This window comes from Paroedura picta, chromosome 9 (assembly GCF_049243985.1).
Source record: "Paroedura picta isolate Pp20150507F chromosome 9, Ppicta_v3.0, whole genome shotgun sequence".
Classification (NCBI taxonomy): Eukaryota; Metazoa; Chordata; class Lepidosauria; order Squamata; family Gekkonidae; genus Paroedura; species Paroedura picta.
Window position 1 is genome coordinate 43,550,546 of NC_135377.1, and position 21,616 is coordinate 43,572,161.

The window sequence follows — 21,616 nt, forward strand, 5'->3', positions numbered from 1 at the left end:
CCCCCAATCAGGCAGGCAGCCGTAACCCGACTCCCCCGGCGCACTCCGAGCTCCGCCACTCCTCCCTCTTCCCGCTCCGTCTCTCCCAGGCGCTCCATCCATCCAGGGAAGGCATGACCGAGAGAGCGGCGTCGAGCGCTTGCGGGTGAGTCCGGCGCGTGGGGCGCATTCGGAGCGCTGCGGAGGCTCGCGTCAGGTCCAGTTGCGGGACAAGAAGGGCAGGTGATGCGTGCCTGGGGGGAAGAGGGGGAGGCGAGGGACAGAGAGCGGTGGTGCATGTAGGGAGCAACTTTGGGGAGGGAAGGAACGTGCAACAAGTTGGCTGCCGTGCACCGCGTCGTTCCGCGCGCCAGCCTGGCCGCAGCGTGGTCTGCTCCGCAGTTCCGTGACTGTGGCGCCAGAGTGCATCTTGCAAGAGTGTCCAGGCTGCAAAGCGCGTGGTTAGAAACAAGCGCAAGGAGCAAACTTCGAGCATCGTCACGCGAAGGAGGTGTAGATCTTGGCAAGGGAGAGAGGCGAGGCGCGAGGCAGGCGCCAGGGGCTCTTGGATGCACCTTGCCGCGGCAGAAGGGGTTAACGGGCTTGGAGAGCGCTGGCCGCCCGGGGTGCATGTCAAGCAGGCGAGCGCTCCTGGCTGCTGGCCCTCTGCCTCGCCCGAGAGCCGCGAAGGGGGGGGGGGGCGGGGGGAGTGGGGGAGCCTCCTGACTCCGGGCCCCCCTCCAGCCTCTTGGACCGCGCTGGGCCAGCCTTCTGGGGGGTCTGCCAGCCCTTTCCCCCCTTCCCCCCCTCCCGCTTCTCCGACAGCGGTTCCCTCCGTCTGCGCTTCCCGGGCGATCCCGACGAGCATCTCCCGAGCAGCATCGTTAAGACTTTCTGCGTGCCTCGTGCGACTGGATTGATGTGCTCGCCTTTCCGACCCAATTGTAAGTTGCTGGAGAAGTTGCACTGGGGTTTCGCGCTCGCCCCGCCCCTCCATCTTGCAATTCTCTCGGTGTCGGGATTCATCCGACACATCCCCGGCTGGGCTGGCTGCGGGGGGAGCGGAGCGAAGTTTAGGGCGAGAGGCCGTGGGGGTTGCGTGTTGCGCTCGCGCTCCCTGGCAGGCCGGCGCCCAGGATGAAAGGTTAAGCCAAGCGGCTCCGCTAAAGGTCAAGGGCGCTCCCCGTCTTGTCCACCTATTTGGAAACGATCCTAAAAATATAGCTGCTGGTGGGAATGCAGTCTGCCTCATACATGTAGAGCGCGCTGGTTCAGGACTTAGCGGCTTCTGAAGGGAACGCAGTGCCTTTTCCAGTTCTCCAATTAGCTTTCCAGGGTGATTCCTCAGAGTCAAAACTGGAGGGGGGGGGGAGGAATAAGTCCGCAGGGTTTGCCCCGTGCAAATGGCAACCCGGCCTTTCTCGGTATTTGCTGAGGTTGCAAAGACGGGACGAGACGGGACGGGGGGGGAGATTCCGATCTTGTGCTCGCAAAGAAAATATTTTGCTTGTTCTCTTTGCCCCGCCCCCCGCTGGCCGTTCGCTGAAGGGAGAAGGGCCGGAGCTGCCCGCTTGCCCTCCGCTATTGCGCGGCGGCTCGTGACTCTGGTTCGGCCCGCGTGCGGAGGACGCTCCTGCAGCGGGGCTCCAGGAGGGAATGGGCCGGCGGTGGAGTTGCGTTCGGAGCGGGGAAATGGGAGGCCCGCTCAGAGCTCAGGCGAGGGGAAGTCGGTTGGGTTCCAATCCCTGCCCTTCCACTGACCTCCCTCTGCCAGCTGTCAGGCAAAAGGGCTTGGAGGAAGGCGGGAATGCGAGTAAATGGCTTGGAATGAAACCGTGAAGAGATGGCTTCAAGGTATGGCAAATGAGAATCCGTGGGATACATTAGTGGAATGCCTTGGAAGCATTTATAGCATTTTGTCTTTATAACTGGCTTACAGTTTTCAAAAGCCTGTACAATGAAGGCAATGGGCACTTTAATTCAGCAATTGTTTGCAAGTGGCTTTTTCCATTTCAGACAGTAAAATCCAGTTACATAGTGCATTGAAAGTGCACTATTTAGTATATGTGAAAGTGACCAATGACTGACTCAAGGTGACATTAAAAATTTCATGGCCAGGGAGGAATTTGAACCCAGGTTCTTTCTAATCTAACACTTTAACCACTGCAGCACGCTGACTATTGCTGTTGTTTTTCAGCTCATGCCATAACCTGGCAAGGATTTGACATTAGCCTGATTTAGTTATTTATGGCTCTTCCAAAATGTCACTGAAATCACAATTCAGAAGGAAGGTTGACAATGTGCAGAGTTACATGCTTCTGGGTCAGATGAAGATAGTAGGAGTTAACTCAGTTTAGGATGGCACTGTACCTGACATATGTGATGTGAGTAATGTCAGAGGAAGATTGAGTGGCCCACCAAGTCACAGACAGGTTTCTGCAGAAGTATTTATGGAGTTCATAAAACTTTACAGTGTTTTAATAGATGGTGAGGTTAGGATTGCCTACACTTTTCCTGGCAAGACTCGTGTGCTTTTTACGAACTGTGTGGCATGCACGCAATTGGCAGGTGCAGCTTTTCCATCTCTTTTTCATATTAGGGGGAGGGGGAGTCGCATGCTGTCAGGGGTCAGCTCAAAGTACAAGAGCCTGCAACAAAATGGCATTCTTATGTATGTTGGAAGTTCCCCCTCCCACACAACAAGCTATTGGATTTGTTGTGTGAAGAGACTATGCAAAAGAAAAACGGAATGGAGGATAGTTTCACCCTCAAGAGAATATACAGGCAGGAGAGGAAACTGATGGGAGCCGATTTGGATCCCCATTGAGGAAAAAGTTGGAGCATAAGGGAAGTAAATCATCAGCATAGAATAATAATAGAGTTGGAAGGGACCTTCTGGGTCATCTAGTCCAACGGTTCCCAACCTTTCTGAGGTCAGGGACCGCCTCTGGGGGTCAGGGGAGAGCCAACGGCCCAGGTGCCGTGCAAACGTGCATGCGCAGTTGCCACACATACACGTTTTTGCAACCAGGGGGCGCAAATGCGCATGCATGGCAACTGCGCGCATGCGCGTTTGCATCACCGGCGTGCTGGCGGCTGCGCCTGCCTCTTCCCTTCCTTCTCGCTGTGGGGGGGAGGCAGGCGCAGCTGCCGGTGGCCCGGTACCGTGGCCTTCGCAGCCCGGTACCAAGGTTGCAGACCGGGGGTTGATGACCCCCGCTTTACAGAATTAAACAGGTCCTCACCCAAAGGACTTGCCATCTAAAAACTGGCATGGAGAATTATTTATTAATCACATGGCACGTGTGTAAGATATCCAGGAGATCCTAAGGTTGTCTGGCAGCCAGGCAAGAGACATTCAAAGGGGTTTTGCAATTGCCTGCCTGCGCATCATGGCCCTGGTATTCCTTGGAGTCGTCCTAGCCAGGGCTGACCCTGCTTAGTTTCCGAGATCTGATGGGATCAGGCTAGCCTGAGTTATTCAGGCCAGGTCTGATGAAGAGGATAATCAAGGAAGGAAAAAGTTTAAATAAATGGCAGGGAGACATGTTAGTTCCAGTTTTGTCTATTTGGGCTTTGTTGTTCAGTAAGGATTGATTACATCAAAAGCTTTGCAGAAAAGAGAGATTTGACGGAATCATAGAGTTGGAAGGGATCATACAGACCATCTAGGCCAACCTCCTGCTCAATGCAGGATCAGCCTAAAACAGGGATTCCCAACTAGGGGTCCATGGATCCCCAAGGTCCACAGGAACTCTGGAGGGGATCCACGACCTTCCCCTCCTGCCTTAATGGATTCAGTCACAAGCTAGGGAAATCAGCGGCTTCAATTGCTCTCCTCCCCCCCCCCTCGCATGGGTGAGTTCTAGCGTGGCTTCTGTGCCTGGGAGGGGGCAGAGCCTGCACATCTACTCCAAATTTAAACCATCCCATCTCTCTCCTCAGTTCTCCTCAAGCCTGTCTGTTAATGTGGGTGTTTGATGTCACTTCTAGTGACGGATCACTTCCGGGGTGTGGGGCAGCTGACACTACTTCCAGGGCTCCTTGAAGCCTGAAAAAAATGTTCAAGGGCTCTTCCATGGTCAAAAGGTTGGAAAAGGGTGGTTTAAAGCAGTGGTCCCCAACCTTTTTATCACTGGGGACTGGTCAATGCTTGACAATTTTACTGAGGCCCGGGGAGGGAAGGTAGTCTTTTGCCGAGGGGTGTCGCTGCCGCTGCCTGAGCCCTTGCTCCGCTTGCTTTCCCGCCAGCGCTTCTGACTTCCCGTTGCCCACTGGGTGGCGCTGCCAGCAGCAGCTGCGCAGTGCCACACCGAAGGGGAGCCCCAGCCATGGCGGCCGCTGGAGAGCACCAAAGGTGAGCTGGCGGCAGAGTGGCAGGGGCATCCCGCGAGGCAGCAGCTGGGGAGGAGGATGAGGAGGAGCCACGGCCCAGTACCGACTGATCTACTGACCAGTCCCAGTCCCCGGACCGGGGGTTGGGGACCACTGATCTAGCCCGAGTAAATGAAATACATGAATACACTTAGAAGTAGGGGAGGGGCTGCCAGTTCAGAGCCTGGTCCTGTGTGGCCAGGGCTGGAAGACCATCTTAACCCAATGGGTTAGGAAGAACAGGCTTCTCTGCTAAGACCTCTAGATTAGGGGATCAGATACTAGGAGAGCCCTGACAAATTTTCAGTCTCCAGAGTCCTGATGCTCAATTCTTCAATGAAGTACACTACTGTGTTCCAGGATCTGTATCATTAATGTTGCAGTTTTTAATCATTAATCATGCCTCCCTTCCCTCCTAAAATTTCAGGGATGTGAATGCAAAGGCAATTAATGTTCCAGTGGAAACATTTCCCCCTGAACCCAAACTAGGTCTGGAGGCTGCCCTGACATCAAGAGGGTTCTCTTGCAAAGCAAAGCTCCAGCTGTGGGCCCCTTTTGCCTGAGAGTGAGCAAAGCAAGAAGGATCCCAAGTTGCCTTTGACTTTCCTGAGTGGACTCTGAAAGTAGAAAATGGCAACACGGTTGGCATGGTTTTGGACTCTAGCTGCCCTTTGGAGCCAACTTTGGTCTCCTGAATGCTGTTTCTGGAGAGAGAAGAAGAATGTAATCCTGATCTTCTCAAGGCCATCCCTTTGGGTGAGCCACCCAGAGACGTTGCTTGTGCTTTCCTCCTGCAGTGACTTCACGTTAGAAAATAGTGTGTCAAATACAAGTGGGCACCAGGGTGTGGGCAGGAGAGCTTCAGCACTGCTTTCTCCAGAGAAACTTGACTTACAAAACTTGATGCAGTGATTCATAAAATGTTAGCCCTAGTACCTCTCTGTCTTTCACCATTGCTGGTAAGCTTACAGGTAATGCAGTAAACACTTGGAGAAATCTTAAGGCTGCAGGCTGGCTTCTGATTCTGTTTTGTTTTCCTTTTCAGCAAGTGCGGAGCTCTGTGTAAGTGTGAGGCCATCATGGCGGCGTTTAAAGGCATCTGGACTCAGGCCTTCTGGAAAGCTGTTTCAGCAGAATTTTTGGCAATGCTTATATTTGTCCTCCTGAGCCTTGGCTCCACGATCAACTGGGGTGGAACTGAGAAACCTCTACCTGTAGATATGGTCCTTATCGCTCTCTGCTTTGGACTTAGCATTGCCACGATGGTGCAGTGCATTGGACACATCAGTGGTGGTCACATTAACCCTGCAGTTACTGTTGCTATGCTCTGCACTAGGAAGATCAGCCTTGCCAAGTCAATCTTCTATATTGCAGCCCAGTGCTTGGGTGCCATTGCAGGGGCAGGAATTCTCTACCTTGTTACTCCCAGGAGCGTGGTAGGGTCCTTGGGAGTCACCTCGGTAAACAAATTTTCTCTTGTTCTTATGAAATAAAACAAACATTAGCACATGTATGTTCTGCAATTGAAATCTGGGAATTGCCTATTGTTCATGTAACTGCAGTTACTAGGGATGGTGGGTAATACTAATTAGCATTGGCTCTAAGTCATGATCCAAGAGTGATAGAAAGGCAAACTTCTCTAGAGAATATGATAACAAGCCATAGATGTAAAAAGAAGAATTGATCCTCAGCTCCGCACACATACCACTGTGCCTTGAAGATTAAGCACCTCAATTTTTGGGAGCAAACTGTAGTTCAGCATTTAAACTGAACTACAAAGTATCATTTGATCCCTTCTCTTCAGGCCACAGTTCAAAACTGTGGTTTAATCTTTATTTGGAATCCCTGCTTGGGGGAGAGAGAAAGAAACCATTCTTTCGAGTTTGTATATAGTAATGTGCTTTGTTTGCCATGAATGTTTGTGAGTCAGCATGAGGGCAAAGAATGAAAGGGAGAGGAAAGGAAGCATGCAAGCCCAAACATTGACTCTGGCTTGTTCACATGATTTGTAGTTTGAAAACAGAATGGATTAATTCACAGTGAATGATTCTGGGTATTTTTGTACTTGTGAGGCTTAAGACAGGTCTTGTTTTGATCAGTTTGTAATGCCAGTGAGCATTTTTGGCAGAGTAGGTTTATCTTTGCATTACATTTACATATATATTGATAAAGAGGCACATTGACATTACAAATCCTCTCCTCTTTTATTTTGCATTCTAACTGTGATTATATAAGTAGCACCGGTTGATTTAAACCTCAAATATGAAGCTACTGGTATGAACTTAATGAAAAAAAATTGTTGGCATGAATGCAAGGGATAACATGCTAAATTTATTCTAACAATGTAGAAATCAAAGGAAGATTGTAGGCTGTAGGGATTAAAGTAATTATATTTAGGTATTTTGAGAAAGGGTCTTGAGGTGATGGTCTCTTATCTAATTTTACGTGTCCATTTTTTATCCCTGAGATGATCTTCAGGCAGCCACCTTGCAGTGGACACCCACGTGGATCACGTCCCTATGAATAAGGTTAACAAGTGGTTTTTGCAAATGCCCTTGTTTTATCATACAGACAGATGTTATTTTGTGCGTGACAATTACTTTTTAACATATATTTTCAGAACTTTCAGAAATCGTCTAATTGCACACAGAACGAATAGACGTGAAATGAGATTTTTAGATGAAATGATTGGGACTAAAATCAGTGCCATTATGATAGTGACAGAAAGCACTATCAAGAGGACATGGTTCTTTAAAACAGGCCATGCCTCAGAGTTCAGCTTTGTTCTCTGCTAATAAAGGATCCCCATCAGTTCCGCTGCAGGACCTATTAACATGCACTTGAGCTTCCTACTGCCTCTTTTTAATTGAAATAGAAATTAATTGAGTTAGAGCTAATTAATGGATTTATAATAGAACAGTAAATTAAAGTCTTCCTTAGGGAAAAAAATACACACTGAAGGCTACACTGAAAGAAACATTCTTTGGATTTTTGCAATGTACGCATACAACAAAGTACAGTTTATGCCAGCTCCAGTCTGGGAACCATCTGTCATATATATCATGATGATTAAAATGCTGATTCTTATTCTTACAGTGATAGTGCAGAAGCACTTAGAGTAAAGCCAGATCCAAGTCAACACAACATGTACAACATTGTCACATTAGCTTCACATCAGTGACAGGGCTTTGATATTTTAAAGATTTCTGGGGTGCCATTAAATGTAATTCTCATTACTGCAGTGTTTTGGGGTGCTTCAGACATTAACAAATGGAGCATTTCAGTATCATCAGATGAATTGAAATGGCTGTATGCAAGAGAGTGCATCAGGACAGGTGCTGCTGCTTCCATGTGATCGTATCCCCAGGAATGACTTGACTCATCTGTATGGAGTTCCATTTTTAAACATTCAAGACCATACTGGCCCACAGATGGGAGAAAATGTACATTAGCCACGAATGCAGTCCACCAGACTAAAGCAACTTCAGTTCCTTTCATTGTGGCATCTATCAACGCAGTGTGGCATTAAAGTCACTGAACGTTTTTCTTTTATCTTCTGTGCAGTCCCACATTGGGAACTGCACTTGTGCAGATTGGCAGACAATGAAATTTTCTAGCTTCTCAGGAACAAAGAGAGTCACCCCCTTGGCACATGCCCAGAGTGTTCTTGCTGAAACCACACTGAGGATGAGGGGAGCTTTCCCCTGCTGTTCTCCTGCTGCTGAGCTAAGAGGAACACTTACAGCTTTGCTTCTGTTTTTCCAACGTTTGTCTTTACTCACTCATTTGATTCTTCTTGGGATCGCTGATTCTAACTGATCTGATTCACTCAGATGAGCAGGAAAGCATGCAGTAGACTATTTTGCAAGATCTGCACATCCCACGTTAACTTCTGATGCTTCTCTTGGCTGCAGTCTACTGTAATGACTCCAGACACACATGCTAAAATAGAGGAATTACCTTTTGAAGGAGCTGTTCTCAGTGAAGATGGATGAGACCATGGAGCAGATTTAAAAGAACAAGCAGACAGCAAAGTCACTGTGTGCAAACATCATGTCCATAACAGCCTGCTTGGCAACACTTCCCTCTGAGGGATTGCACCCACCACTAGTTGAGGTACCAGAAGGTGATGACTCTTACTGTTCCTCCTTCCTCTTTATTTTGGTCATGGCCACCATTTCTCAACACAGTTGCATGGCAAACATCAACCCTCCAGAGCCAGGCTGAACTGCCCCCTGCCCAGGTTTCTCCTTAGGAGCAGGGGTAAAAAGAACAGTGCTTACTATATGGCAGTAGATCATCACCCACCCCTTTCTACCAGGACAGACTGTCTCATTTTCTTAGTGAATGGCAGAATATCACCTATAATGCTTGGCTTTTGACTGCTACATTGGCTTTTTTCAGGCTACAAGTCAGAGTTTATATAGGTGTGCCCCATTTACTATGAAGAAGACCAATGATGTTCATCTGCTTGACACAGCAATAGAGCTTCTCCAAAAGGATGCTGTTTAGTTAATTACCTGATTCAATCGTTGGCCAAGTGGGTTACTTCCAGTATTTTTCCTTCCATGAAAAGGATGGCAGTCTATATCCCTTCCTTGACCTGCATAACCCAGAAAGTTTTTGTTTGTTAAAAAGTTCTGGATGATTTTGTTTGCTCAAATGTTACAGTTGTTAAAATTAAATTGATGGTTTGTAGTCTTGGATTTACAGGATGCTTATTTCCATTTCTCAGTTCACTCAGGCCACAGGAAATATTTTCACTTCCAAGGTGGTACCTCATTTCATCAGTATACCATTCTCCCCTTTGGACTTGCAACTGCCCTGAGTGTTTTCACTATGGTTTGATGACAGACGTTGCATTCTTGAAGTTAGAGAGTTGCACTGTCATTCCCTACTTAGATGTCTGGTTGCTAACTTTTTAGCAAACTCACGTGCACGGCAGCACTGCACATGCGCGCATGCGCAGAACTGCCGCGTGCACGTGTTTGCGCCCCCGCTGCAGCTCCCTCTCCTCGCCCCTACAGGCCGCCAGCAAATCGACTGCCGAAGCAGCTAATTAGCTTGAGGCCCGGCAAGCTTCTCTTCCCCCCCCCTCCCGAAGCAAGAAGCTTGCCAGGCCGCAAGCTAATCAGCCGCTTTTGCGGGTGATTTGCCCGCGGCCTGGTGAGCTTCTTGCTGCTGGGGGGGGGGTGGAAAGAGTGAGCCACAGCCCAGCACCCAGGCCTTCGCAGCCCGGTGCTGGGCCTCAGCCTGGGGATTGGGGACCACTGCACTAGGGCACAAAATTCTTCTGCAGCATTCCACAGAGGAATGGTGTGAGATCTTCAGAGTTCCTAGCTGGTCATCAGAGGACACCTTCATCTTGTTGGTAGAGTTTGAATATGCAAAGGGAACTGCATATCAGACTGCTTAAAACAATAGTTTTTATTCAAGAAAAGACAACTATGTATAGAAAGAGGAGAGAGAAGACCTGTTAGCTGTTATTTGTAGTTATTTTTTTGCAGGGAGTCTGGGAGGAAGTATGCTCAAACAAGCAAGAAGTCCCCTGTTGAGCCAATCAGGACACTGGAGGAAATAATTTAAAAATCATCAGGAAGTTCCTATCCTATGCTAAATTTATATCTTCTCCAGTGCCCTCCAGTGTAGGATACCTTTTATATTCTGTTCAGTATTGCACAGTGCAGATCTTGCATATTTCAACACCTCTGGCATTATAGCGTTGTTGCTAGCACTCAGAGAGATGCAGTGGGCAGAATGGTCCTGCACTCCCAGTTTGACTAGAGCTGTACACCCACCGCTAGGTGAGTAACTTGTTACTCTTCCCAATGTGGGAATGCACAAAAGACCAAAGATGAAAATAGGGTTGCATTTACCTGTTACTTGTCCATCAAGTTGTCTTCTGTGCAGGCACACATTCCCTGCCTTGTGCCACATTGTGAGCTCATTCTGTGACTGCAGATGGATCGGCGGTGTAGAAGGACTGAGTGGAAATGGCACCTCTCATCCTTGGTGTGGTTTTGCCGAGAATGCTCTGACATGCCAGCGGGAGAGGTACCCTTCTATACCTGAGAAGCTAGAAAATTTCTCCACCAGCAGGCCTTCACAAACACAGTGTGTGCCTGCACAGAAGATATCTCAACCAACAACAGTTACAGGTAAGTGCAACCCTGTTCTCCTTACTCATTTAGTTTGAAATGGATTTCATTTCTGGGGATAAAATGTTTGTGCATTCTTTATGTTTCTCAGATTACTAAGTGTGTTTCTGTTTGCTAGGTTCATGGGGAACTTTCCGCTGGCCATGGACTACTGGTGGAGTTGATAATTACATTCCAGCTGGTTTTTACTATTTTTGCGAGCTGTGATTCAAAACGAGGTGATGTCACAGGTTCAGTGGCATTAGCAATTGGATTGTCTGTTGCAATTGGACACTTCTTTGCTGTAAGTAGCTGGTTTCTCTTGAAGAATAAAATAAGCCATTATTCTTTCCTTTGACTGCATAGCTTGACATAAATGTCATGTAGCTAGTTACTGTTGCATGAGCACAATAAAACTGTAAGTTTCACTGGAAAAGGAGTTCCATGTGTATTCAAGTGTCTGAACTCATCTAGTATGAAAAATCCTGACATCTTACAGGATGGCTGGAGAGCGTCATTATTTAGAGCAGGCATTCTCAACCAGGGTTTCATGAAACCCCGGGGTTTCTTGACAGCTCTTGACAGCTTCCTGAATGTATGGGAATGAGTTTTCTATATATTTTTAAAATGTGTTATAAAATGACCATATATGGCCATTTTGCCCCCCTAAACAGCCAATGATGGGTATGGAGGGGGTGAGAACGGGAGGGGCCACAGGTGGCCATGTACACAGCTATGCTTCTCAACCATATTCTGCATGATCACATCACTTCTGGGGTTTCTTGAAGCTTGGTGGATGTTTCAGGGGTTCCTTGACAGTAAAAAAATTGAGAAAGGCTGATTTAGAGCTTAAGCTACAGCTTTTTGTGGCCCAAAGAGGTTGTGTTCATAGTACAAATCTCATTTCTGCCATAAACTCACTGAGTCAGCAAGCATCTTGAGCTTCTTCTCCTGTTACCAGCATTTGTGGGGGAATAGTGACCTGAACAGTAGAATAGTCTTTCGATTTTTGGGGGAGGTTATTGGGCTCTGCAGATATCTTTTCAAACTTAAAAGCTGTTTCAGAAAGGTCTTCCTTCCACCATTCCTTTCTTTTTGTTGGGTTAAATGCAGGCAGAGGAGCAGTTCTCATCAGGAGGGAGTTTACCACCAGCCACCCAGAATCAGGTTCCTCCTCTGAACTGGGGAACCCAGCAGCTTATGTTTAGAATGCAAATATATATATAATCATATAAAGAAACAATACACAACACATTGGAAAATCTGATCCAGTATAACATGTAATTTGGCCCTCGAGGCCTGTATTTTGATTGTGCAAGTAAAAGCCAGTGCCTCACCATTGGTTACTGAAACAAACACAAACAGCATTGAATATCAGATTCAAACTCATGTTCTGAGAATTCTGTCCAAGTCTGGGTTCCTAGTTGTGAGTGCTTCAAGACCTAGACTCTTTCAAATACTTCCTTTGGTTCACTGCTATAGGCTCACTCAGTGGACTGAGTGCCTCCCCACTGCAAGGCCTTTGGGTGGATTTTTCCTTGATGAACTGCACAAATCAGTCTGCATCATGGAATACTATTGGTCAAAATCAAATTGCCTGTGGCACACAGGCTGGCTATAGAAGAATTGATGGTTGGTCAATGATCCCGGAGGGATGCTTACAGCCCCAGGAAGGCCCAACTTGTCTCCTGGGCTGCTGCTTTTTCATGCCCATTTTTTGGACCAGCTTACCATGGAGTAATTTCCTTCCCTTTAGATGCTAAACACTGTTATTGTATATTTGTGATTTATAGTAATAAGTACAATCCATCTATATTTAATGCAGATCAACTATACAGGTTCCAGCATGAATCCAGCCAGGTCATTTGGACCTGCAGTTATCATGGGAAAATGGGAACACCACTGGGTAAGTGATGTACTTGAGTACTTCTTATTTTATCAGAGCAACAAATAATTGAAAATATCACTCATGATTGCTCTTTTAAGAAAAATCCCATAAAACTACTTCCATGAAGAAGAGTTGGTTCTTATATGCCACTTTTCTCTACCCGAAAGAGTCTCAAAGTGGCTTACAATCACCTTCCCTTTCCTCTCTCCACAACAGACACCCTGTGAGGTGGCTGAGGCTGAGAGAGCCCTGATATTACTGCTTGGTCAGAACAGCTTTATCAGTGCTGTGGTGAGCCCAAGGTCACCCAACTGGCAGCATGTGGGGGAGTGCAGAATCAACCCTAGCTCATCAAATTAGAAGTCCGCACTCCTAACCACTACACCAAGCTGGCTCTAAAGATCCTCACTGTGAAACAGAAATACTGCACAATCACAATGTTCCTTCATACATGTTCATAGTGCTTTAAATCAGTGGTCCCCAACCTTTTTATCACCGGGAACCAGTCAACGCTTGACAATTTTACTGAGGCCCGGGGGGAGGGGGGGTAATCTTTTGCCGAGGGACGTTGCCGCTGCCTGAGCCCCTGCTCCACTTGCTTTCCTGCTGGCAACCCTGACTTCCTGCCACCCACTGGGGGGTGCTGCCAGCAGTAGCTGCACAGTGCCACACCGAGGGGGAGCCCCAGCCATGGCAGCCGCCGGAGAGCACCAAAGAGCACCGGCTGGTGGCAGAGTGGCAGGGCAGCCCCCAAGGCAGCAGCCGGGGAGGAGGACAAGGAGGAGCCACGGCCCTGTACTGACTGATCCACGGACTGGTCCCGGTCTCCGGACCGGGGGTTGGGGACCACTGCTTTAAATGAATGTAAATCAGAGTAGGTTGTTTAAAATTTTTAAATTTAAATTAGTGTTTTAAAACTTTTAAACTTTAATAAGTGTTTCTTTTTAAAATAATCTGATTTAAAATTAAATCTAACATCTAAAAATGTATCCTATGAACTTATGATGTTGTTTTTCTTTCTAATAAAGAATTGTGAGGAAATTATCTTTGTTAGACTGCATACAGGACAGTAGTTCATGTACTGGTATTATGGCTTGATACCAGGGGGCAGGGACCAGCAAATCACCAAGACATTGCCCGTTGATCCATTTGTTTGGCCATAGGAACCACAACTAACCCTTGATTTAAGTGAGACTGTTTACTTTTATCAGCCATGATAGGACAGTTACATGACAAAGGAGAAGGAACAGACTAGAGCAAGGAACCATAGAAAGAAACACATTTTAGTTCTAGCATAGATTGTGTGAAAAATCTCTGTTGAAAGAAGAAGAAGAAGAAGAAGAAGAAGAAGAGTTGGTTCTTATATGCCACTTTTCCCTACCCGAAGGAGGTTCAAAGTGGCTTACAGTCGCCTTCCCATTCCTCTCCCCACAACAGACACCCTGTGGGGTGGGTGAGGCTGAGAGAGCGCTGAAAGGAGGGTTTCCATCAGTGGAGTGTTTCTGTGTCTCCCATTTCCCTCTACAGGTTCAGATGACCTCTGAAATGCTGCTTCTGATTTTATGGTTACAACAGCAAAATGACAGGAATTTTCATTTAGAAAGATTTAGATAATAATGAGAAAATTTGAAGGACTTTTGTGGGGGGGGGTATCCTGACTTTTGTTGCCTTGATCTTAATTGATAAACTCTGAAGACAAGACTTCATATTGAAACTGAATCAGTGTAGTATCTGAATCATCAGATAGGACAGCCTGCATGAGAGGGGTCTCTCTAAATTTGGCAGGATTTCTGTACAGGAAATGTACTTGTATCTGTTATAGCATATGAGCTCAATTGTTCACCAGCACATTTTGGGGGGTTGGGCAGCACACATTAGTAAACTTCCCAAGACACCCTTAGAGCCGTTCTGTTTATTTTTTTTCATATTTTATATATGTATGGATCCAGTTTGATTGAAAGATGTTATATTCACAAAGGGAGCTTCCAGGATGGGCTCTGTCAGGCCAGGGTTCTGTCAGAATTCATCAGAATACCAGATATCCTTCTTGTTCAGTGTACTCAGAACTAGTGTTTTGTATAAAATATGATTGTATGTATCATCATGCTGTGTGTGCTTATTTATAATGACACAGAACATGGAATATAGAAAGCTTGTCTTGTTCATGTGGCTTGGCTAACATAATACATAAGTGACACATATCTCTTATGAAGGGTGCAAACACACAACTCTGTGGGTAGAAGCTTTGCATGTTCTTGTAGCAGCGCAGCAATAGCCATGGAGGAGGCATCATCTGTATCCTTCAGGATCCTTGTCCTTAACATATAGTTTCTTTGGGGCCATTGCCCTTACTACATGATCTTCTGTATTTCTGTTCCACATTTCATGCAGATATATTGGGTAGGACCAATCATAGGAGCAGTCCTTGCAGCTGCCCTTTATGAATACATCTACTGTCCCGATGGTGAGCTCAAGCAGCGTTTCAAAGAAGCCTTCACTAAAACAAGTCAGCAGTCCAAAGGTAAATACATAGAAGTAGAAGACACCAGGAGCCAAGTGGAGACAGATGATTTGCTCTTGAAACCTGGAATGATCCATGTCATTGACATTGAGAAGGGTGAAGATAAGAAGGGAAGAGACCCAACGAACGAGGTGCTGTCATCTGTATGACTAGCAAGGAGCACTGAAAGCAGAGACCAGCCTACTGCCTTTCCCACAGAAAGCCTTCCACCCATAAAAGAGACAGATCTGTTGTAAATTAGGTCCCTACCTCATCTTAAAACCATAGGGAGGTAGCAGCAATTAATTAGGTGCTCTATCAGACCGTAACCCCATTGGGTTGAAGTAGTAGGAGTTAATGATGTTGAGTGATTAATCAAAATTCAGAAACATCCTACTGGTGATAATGATGAGATCTTTCTGTTCCTTCTCTATCCCCGGTGAATTTCAGAAGAGGCATACATTTTTATGCAGGCAATTCCAAGTAGGAAATAGCAGTCCTTGACAATCAGATTGACAAATGAGACTTATCTGAAGATGCCTATAGACACAGAAAGCAGTGTCTATCAGATTGTTCTTCTAACACTTAATTGCCTGTTGTCAATCCTGATTAGAATTTTAATGACAGAGTCTATGAAAAGCTCAGAGACAGCAAGACCAACATAGAGAACTCTAAAATCCTTTCCAATCATTGGCTTTTTGTACCTCATCCTAAAATAGCCATTCTGTCAACTTTTTAACTTGATGCTACCTCTATGGGCTCATATTCCCTCCATTAAATTCTATATACTGTGCCTTCATATTGTATTTTTAAAAACCCTTCTGATCATAACTAATCTTTAAACTGAAGGGTGTTGTTGCTGATGCTGAAGAAATACATCCCCTTGTTATCCTTCCCTTTAACAGTTCTTGTAAGATTTCAGTTGTTTACAATGTAATAGTGATAGACCTTTGAGGGTATATACAAACAACAATAAAACTTCAGCTTTTATTCCATCTCAAAAGAAAAAAAATTATGGGTATAATCCAGCCAAAGTTAAACACTTTATGGCACGATTATAAGAACACTTTCCTGAGAGTAGACCTCTCCCACTAAAATCAGAGGGATTTGAAAGTGCTTCACTATGGATGGAGCATGTCCAGCAAGTGTCCAAATATCAGAAGGAAGATGAAGGCTGATCTGTTTTCAGTGCACTTATCCAGTAATATATATATATATATACTGTGCCAAGTTTATATAACTGAAATGTTAAACTTATCCACTGTGCTCACCATGTGATTTGATTATTAATAGCAAACAGACATTTAAAATTCTGGCAGTGAAATACTTTGGCAATTGATATTTTGCTTTCGAATACTCTTTTGATAACACAACTTGTTTTAGGGCTGATTCAGACATTACAGAGTCCCTACACATTGTTCTGTGCAGGAAAAAATTTGTATCACATGTGTCAGTTATTCAAGGACATGTTTTCCACCATCTGTACATTCAGTGTACCTGTGCTGAAAAGCCACACCTAACAAAGCCATCTGCAGTTGTCACAAGATAATCTGTGAAGTGGAATCTGTGAATTTTTCAATGGCCTTAGGATCCAGTGGAATGCAGTGGCTTGCAATATTTGTGCAACATTATGTTGTTGAGCAGCAAGTCTGCCATTTATGAACTTCAAATGCTTTTAGTCAAAAAGGAGTAATGTTTACAATTTCCAAACATCAACAGAACTGACTTCTACTGTGGCCATGGTATAGTCTGTGCAGGAATCATCCATTTGGAATAGTTTATTAGTAGATGTGACAAAAATATAGAACCACTTCAAAATATAATCCAATAAGAAATGGCAATGACCAGAGCAGTTTCACTGGTGGGGATAGTGATTATGCATGCAGAACTTTCCTTTCAATGTATGCACTGTGTGTATACATTGGAACCTCTGCACTTTACTGGTTCAAGGTCCAGTATGTGTACCTCATAACCCAAGGAAAGAAGGTTCTTCTTTTTTTGTATTTTAAAGATAAAATGCCTTCTACTCAAGCTTTTCAAAAATGTATCTCTAAAGTTTAGAAACCACCCAGAATTCACTGTGACTGCAATCATTGTGCCCATTTCAATGTCCTTTCCAGTTTCAATAGTCAAATAGACTATTCAGCAAAAAAAATTTTTGCTTGGGGGACATAAATACTGAGATTCAATCAATTGATCTTAACAGGCCTTCTTATTTATGTTTTCTCCAATACAAAGGTTACTTTATCCCACAGTTGATTGCCTGGAGAAAATTACTTTACCTTAACCTCAAAGGTTGGATAAACGCTCTTTCTAGACTGTTTTGCACTGGTATCATAACGGTTACATTTTGGTTAAGCACTGTAGCTTAGCAACTGTTTTTTTGTTTGTTCGTTTGTTTTACTGTTATTTGTATCCTATGATTTTCCCTCCTTTAATTTTGTATTTTCATAATTCTGAGCATGTTTATATTTTACATTTTGTTGCTGAGAGGTTATTTCAGTGGTTTATTAAGTTGTTTTACAAACAGATTTGAACATGCTAATCTTGTGTTTGAGTCTGTTGAAGGGGTTCCCTGCCACTTTGTTCACAGCAAGCATGAGATGCAGAGTGGCTTCACCTTTCATGGCACCAGCTTCTGTTAGTAAAAATTCTGTGTTGACCCTGTGATGCTTCTACTGCCCTCATCAGCAGAGACAGATTCCAATTTTTTATTTACCAGACTTTGAATAGCACTTCAAACCAGCATGGAGCCTTGGCAGTGATTCTGAAAGCAGGGAAATTGCTACTGGCAAAGTCTGTAAATATATGACAATATGACAATATATGACTGGCAAAGTCTGTAAATATAAAACAATTTTCACTGGTCTGAATTAAGGATGGGCACAAATCTAAAAATTCTGGTTTGGTTCCGGGTTTGTGACAGATCCTGAACTGAGCCATAATTTCCCCAAATCAGCCAGTTTGGATCCCCCTTCTCCTGGCTCAGCTGATGAGAGGACCCACCCCACTTGTAGCTATTTCAGCCTAACAGTGGGGTGGATATACCAATCCATTTCATTTCCCTCCACTTGGAAGCAGGGGAAGCAAAACAGATGGGTTACAGCCATTTCACAGGTCAGTTTTGCTTCCTCCTGTTTTCAAGCAGGAGGAAGCAAAACCAGCTGATCAAATGGCTTGCAGAAGATACGAGCAAACCAGATGGGTTGCTATTTAAATCTAACAGCTGACAGGCAGACCCACCCTACTCAGCTGTTAGGTTTAAATGGCCCAAACAGCTGAACTAGACAAAAGTCTGGTAAATGTTTGGGAAAGGGGCCTTCCTCAAACATTGGTTTGGGTGCTCCAGAGCAGGTCAAGTTTGTGTCAGATTTTGGCTTGTGGACAAGTTCCTGCTCATCCCTAATCTGAATGCCACCTTTCTATTTGCTACATTCATATATCAGAAACTCCCATGTTGGTGCTGTGAAATGTCAAGCATTCAGATATGTTCTGAATGCACTGGCTGTAGTTGTTTACTTATAGTTCATTTAGTTTAATGATAAAACTGATATATGCTAAACTTATTGTGATAGCATAGGCAACCGATTTAAGCGTGACCTAATCCCATCATCTTGAAAATAGAGATAAAGAGTCAACTGAGTTGGCTCACTCATAGCAGTCCACATGGGTAGTGTGTTCATAGTGTTTTCCTAGATCATTTTCTTCTTATTTGCAACCTTAATTCAGATAAACTGAAATATCCACTGACTGAGGAACTGTTTAGAAATGGGAAATGTTTTGTGAGATTGTATGTGCTAGAATAAAGACTGGGTAGTTTTGTAGGGGTCACCCTTGTCTCTGCAGTCAGTCTTGCTAGCTTCCTGCCTTTCTTACTTTTGGCCATATCCTTGCAAAGCTAGGGGGGAGCACATTATTTAAAAATGTAGATGTTGGAATGACAATAATTTTTTTGAGTGGCAGAATAGTCCAGTGCTAAACTGATAGATGTAGCAGCATGAGCATCACTGTTTGTGTTTCTTGATGTTTAAAATGTATAACAACCCCTTACAAAAACATTTGCCTTATGTGTATCCAAGATAAGTACATAAGGGAGTCGTTTTGCCAGGATATCCACTGTAAGTTTCTATGCCATCATTTCCCCCACACTTAAAGATAGTCTATCTTGTTGGAAATGTGCCGAGTGGTCAGGCATAGTTTTCTGTTTCTTAAAGGCACAAGTGTCAGAAGCCCCATAGGGAGGCAAAAGACTGTACCAGGTAAAAATGCAAAGCTGCCATAAATAAAATGAGATGTTATAAGCAGACCATTATCAGGTCTCAGATACAAAATCAGAATCACATCTACAATAGCTTTAATGATAATCTACTCCCTGTGGAATCTATGACATGGTATTAATTGGAAAAGGACTGAAGTATTGCCATCTTTTTTCAAAAATACTCACTATTACTATGTCACTCAGCACATCAGAACTAACTAGATAATAATGTCAATTATAATGTGTAACATTTGGAATAATCTACTGAAAATAGATATGGTGCCATCAGTAATAGTTTTGTTGTCCTACTGTGCTGTATCTCTTATTATCTGGTGTAAATAAACTGCCGTCTGTTTTGATTGACTTCTGCATTTTCTTCCTAGAATATATTTAAAACATTGCAGAGTAGGAAAAACATGATTATATGAAGACAGTTTCATGTGGGTAGTCATGTCAATCCACAGTCAAACAACAAGATTCAAGTCCAGTAGTACCTTAAGGACCAACGAACTTTCCAGGGTATAAGCTTTTGAGAGTCAAAACTCACATCATTAGATATCTGATGAAGGGATCTTTGACTCTCAGAAACGTATACCCTGGAAAGTTTGCCGGTTCTTAAGGTACTACTGGACTCAAATCTATAGTTATATTAAGGGATGCTCCAGTATCTACTTGGTCTCAAAATTACTTTTATCGGTAACGATTAACTGTTGGTTTAAAAGATAAAAGAAATTTCAGAAGTATTTCAGAGTGAAAAGTTGTACTTTCAAAGTTTGCGTGTAAAATTGCAATTTAAAAACCCAACTGACATCAGTAACAAATCATTATTGACCATAAATTAGGAACTATAAAGTGTTAAGATTTTTGTGTGTACATCTCAGATATAAAGGCACCTGCCCACATTAAGATAATTGCACAAAACAAAAGAGTAAGTAAAATGGCTACTGCTCCATCCTAATCCTGAATACAAGATACATCACTGGTGTGATGTAAGCACAGCTATCCTGTGTTCTCCACAGAGAGACGCAATTCCAAAAAAGCCAAAAAAGCCAAGAACTGCACTGAAATCCATATTGATGCTGCCAACATCTATCATAAGCTGTTTTCTGTTTGGTGTTCCAGTCCCTCATAACAAGAGTACACACTGTGGGCCATTCCGCATTCGTCCAAAATAGCACAATGGTTACTAATTGAAATCGCTACAGTTTTGCCATTATGCACAACGTCGTTGACAATCTGCAACACTCCTGAAACCGATCTGCAAAAAGCGCTTTGTTGTAGCGCTTTCAGGGAAATCCCAAAAAGTGGATTCACCCTCCGGAAAGCGCTACACTCCTGCAACCAATCTGCAACACTAGCGGGAAAGTTCTGTGTGTTACCATTGTTGCAGTTTCTGCAAAGTCCCTCCCCCTGGCTCTCTCCTCTGATCTTCCGGCGAAGCGATCGCCATTTATTTTTCTCCGAGCGAGCGGAGATCAACGCACCGGCAAGCCTTCGTTTACCCAGCGAGGCTTCCCTGGCTGCAGCCCCTCTGTTTAAAGTCACCAAGCACAAGCCCGTTTGCTGGTTTATTTTCACTTTGTTTTCACTTTATTTTCACATTGTTTTCGCACCCGTGAGGGGGGGGGATTTTTTTTTTCACTCAGGGGGAGCGTGGCAATGATGAAACGGCAGCTCAAACACCACCTGCTAGCTGGATAGGTCTCTCCGCTGCAACGAGTCAACGCAGATTCGTTGCAATGGGTGTGTTTTTTTTTTGTTTAAAAACCTTCCTTATAGGGAAAGGGGCTGTTTGGGAGCATGATAACGGCTTCCCATTGGCTGCTTGACGGCCAGGAGCGGGACACAGCTTAGCAATAGCGCTTCCTGGCTAGCGATTTTTGCAGAGACCGGAACCCTGTGGGAAACGATAGAAACGCAACTGGATTCCACTACAAAGGCAGGTATGCATTACGCCGAATTCCACTATTTAAAATGGTGATTTTTCGTTCAGCAAACAATTTGCTACATGGATCCCGGTGCGGAATGGCCCTGTATTCTGATATGGGGCTGATAAAGAACTTCAGTCATTCATTTCCCTTTATGACAGCACTGAGAGAGTAGCTGACAGTCACAAAGCAAGTGGCATGAGCACCATCATTGTTGGGCCTTAAAGAAATTTGCACCTAGGACAACATGGTAGTGCCTAATCTTTGTTGGTCTGCAGAAAGCCAGTGGTGTTTTGCTGTCTCCAAGTGGATATATGAAACTGTCTTAGGCTGAGTCAATGCACTAGTCCATCTAGCTGTGTCCTGTCTATTCTCATTGCTTGTCAAGCAAAGATGGGTCTTTCATAATACAGATCTTCTAACTGAAGAAAATGGACGATCTTCATGTAAAACTGATGCTCTGCTACCAAACCACAGTCAATGGTTTTGTCATGGCTGAACATCAGGGCTCAAGTGTGGAGCTTCAACTCATGTTCAATTGTACCCTCCCCC

General features: G+C 44.6%; 1 protein-coding gene and 1 long non-coding RNA gene across 2 annotated transcripts in view; one reads left to right on the forward strand and one right to left on the reverse strand.

Moving 5' to 3' along the window:
- Positions 1–19,491, forward strand: AQP4 (aquaporin 4). The gene is made up of 5 exons (XM_077352554.1): positions 1–145; positions 5,399–5,813; positions 10,630–10,794; positions 12,316–12,396; positions 14,770–19,491. Exons 1-5 carry the CDS (start codon positions 114–116, stop codon positions 15,046–15,048), a joined length of 972 nt encoding a protein of 323 aa, XP_077208669.1. The 5' UTR covers positions 1–113; the 3' UTR covers positions 15,049–19,491.
- LOC143844839 (uncharacterized) overlaps positions 8,111–21,616 on the reverse strand; it is a 24,751-nt gene continuing 11,245 nt past the window's right edge. Inside the window, exons 2-3 of the long non-coding RNA XR_013234159.1 lie at positions 8,874–8,956; positions 8,111–8,295 (exon numbers count right to left, since the gene is read on the reverse strand). This is a non-coding gene — a long non-coding RNA (uncharacterized LOC143844839). The remainder of the gene's footprint in view (positions 8,296–8,873; positions 8,957–21,616) is intronic.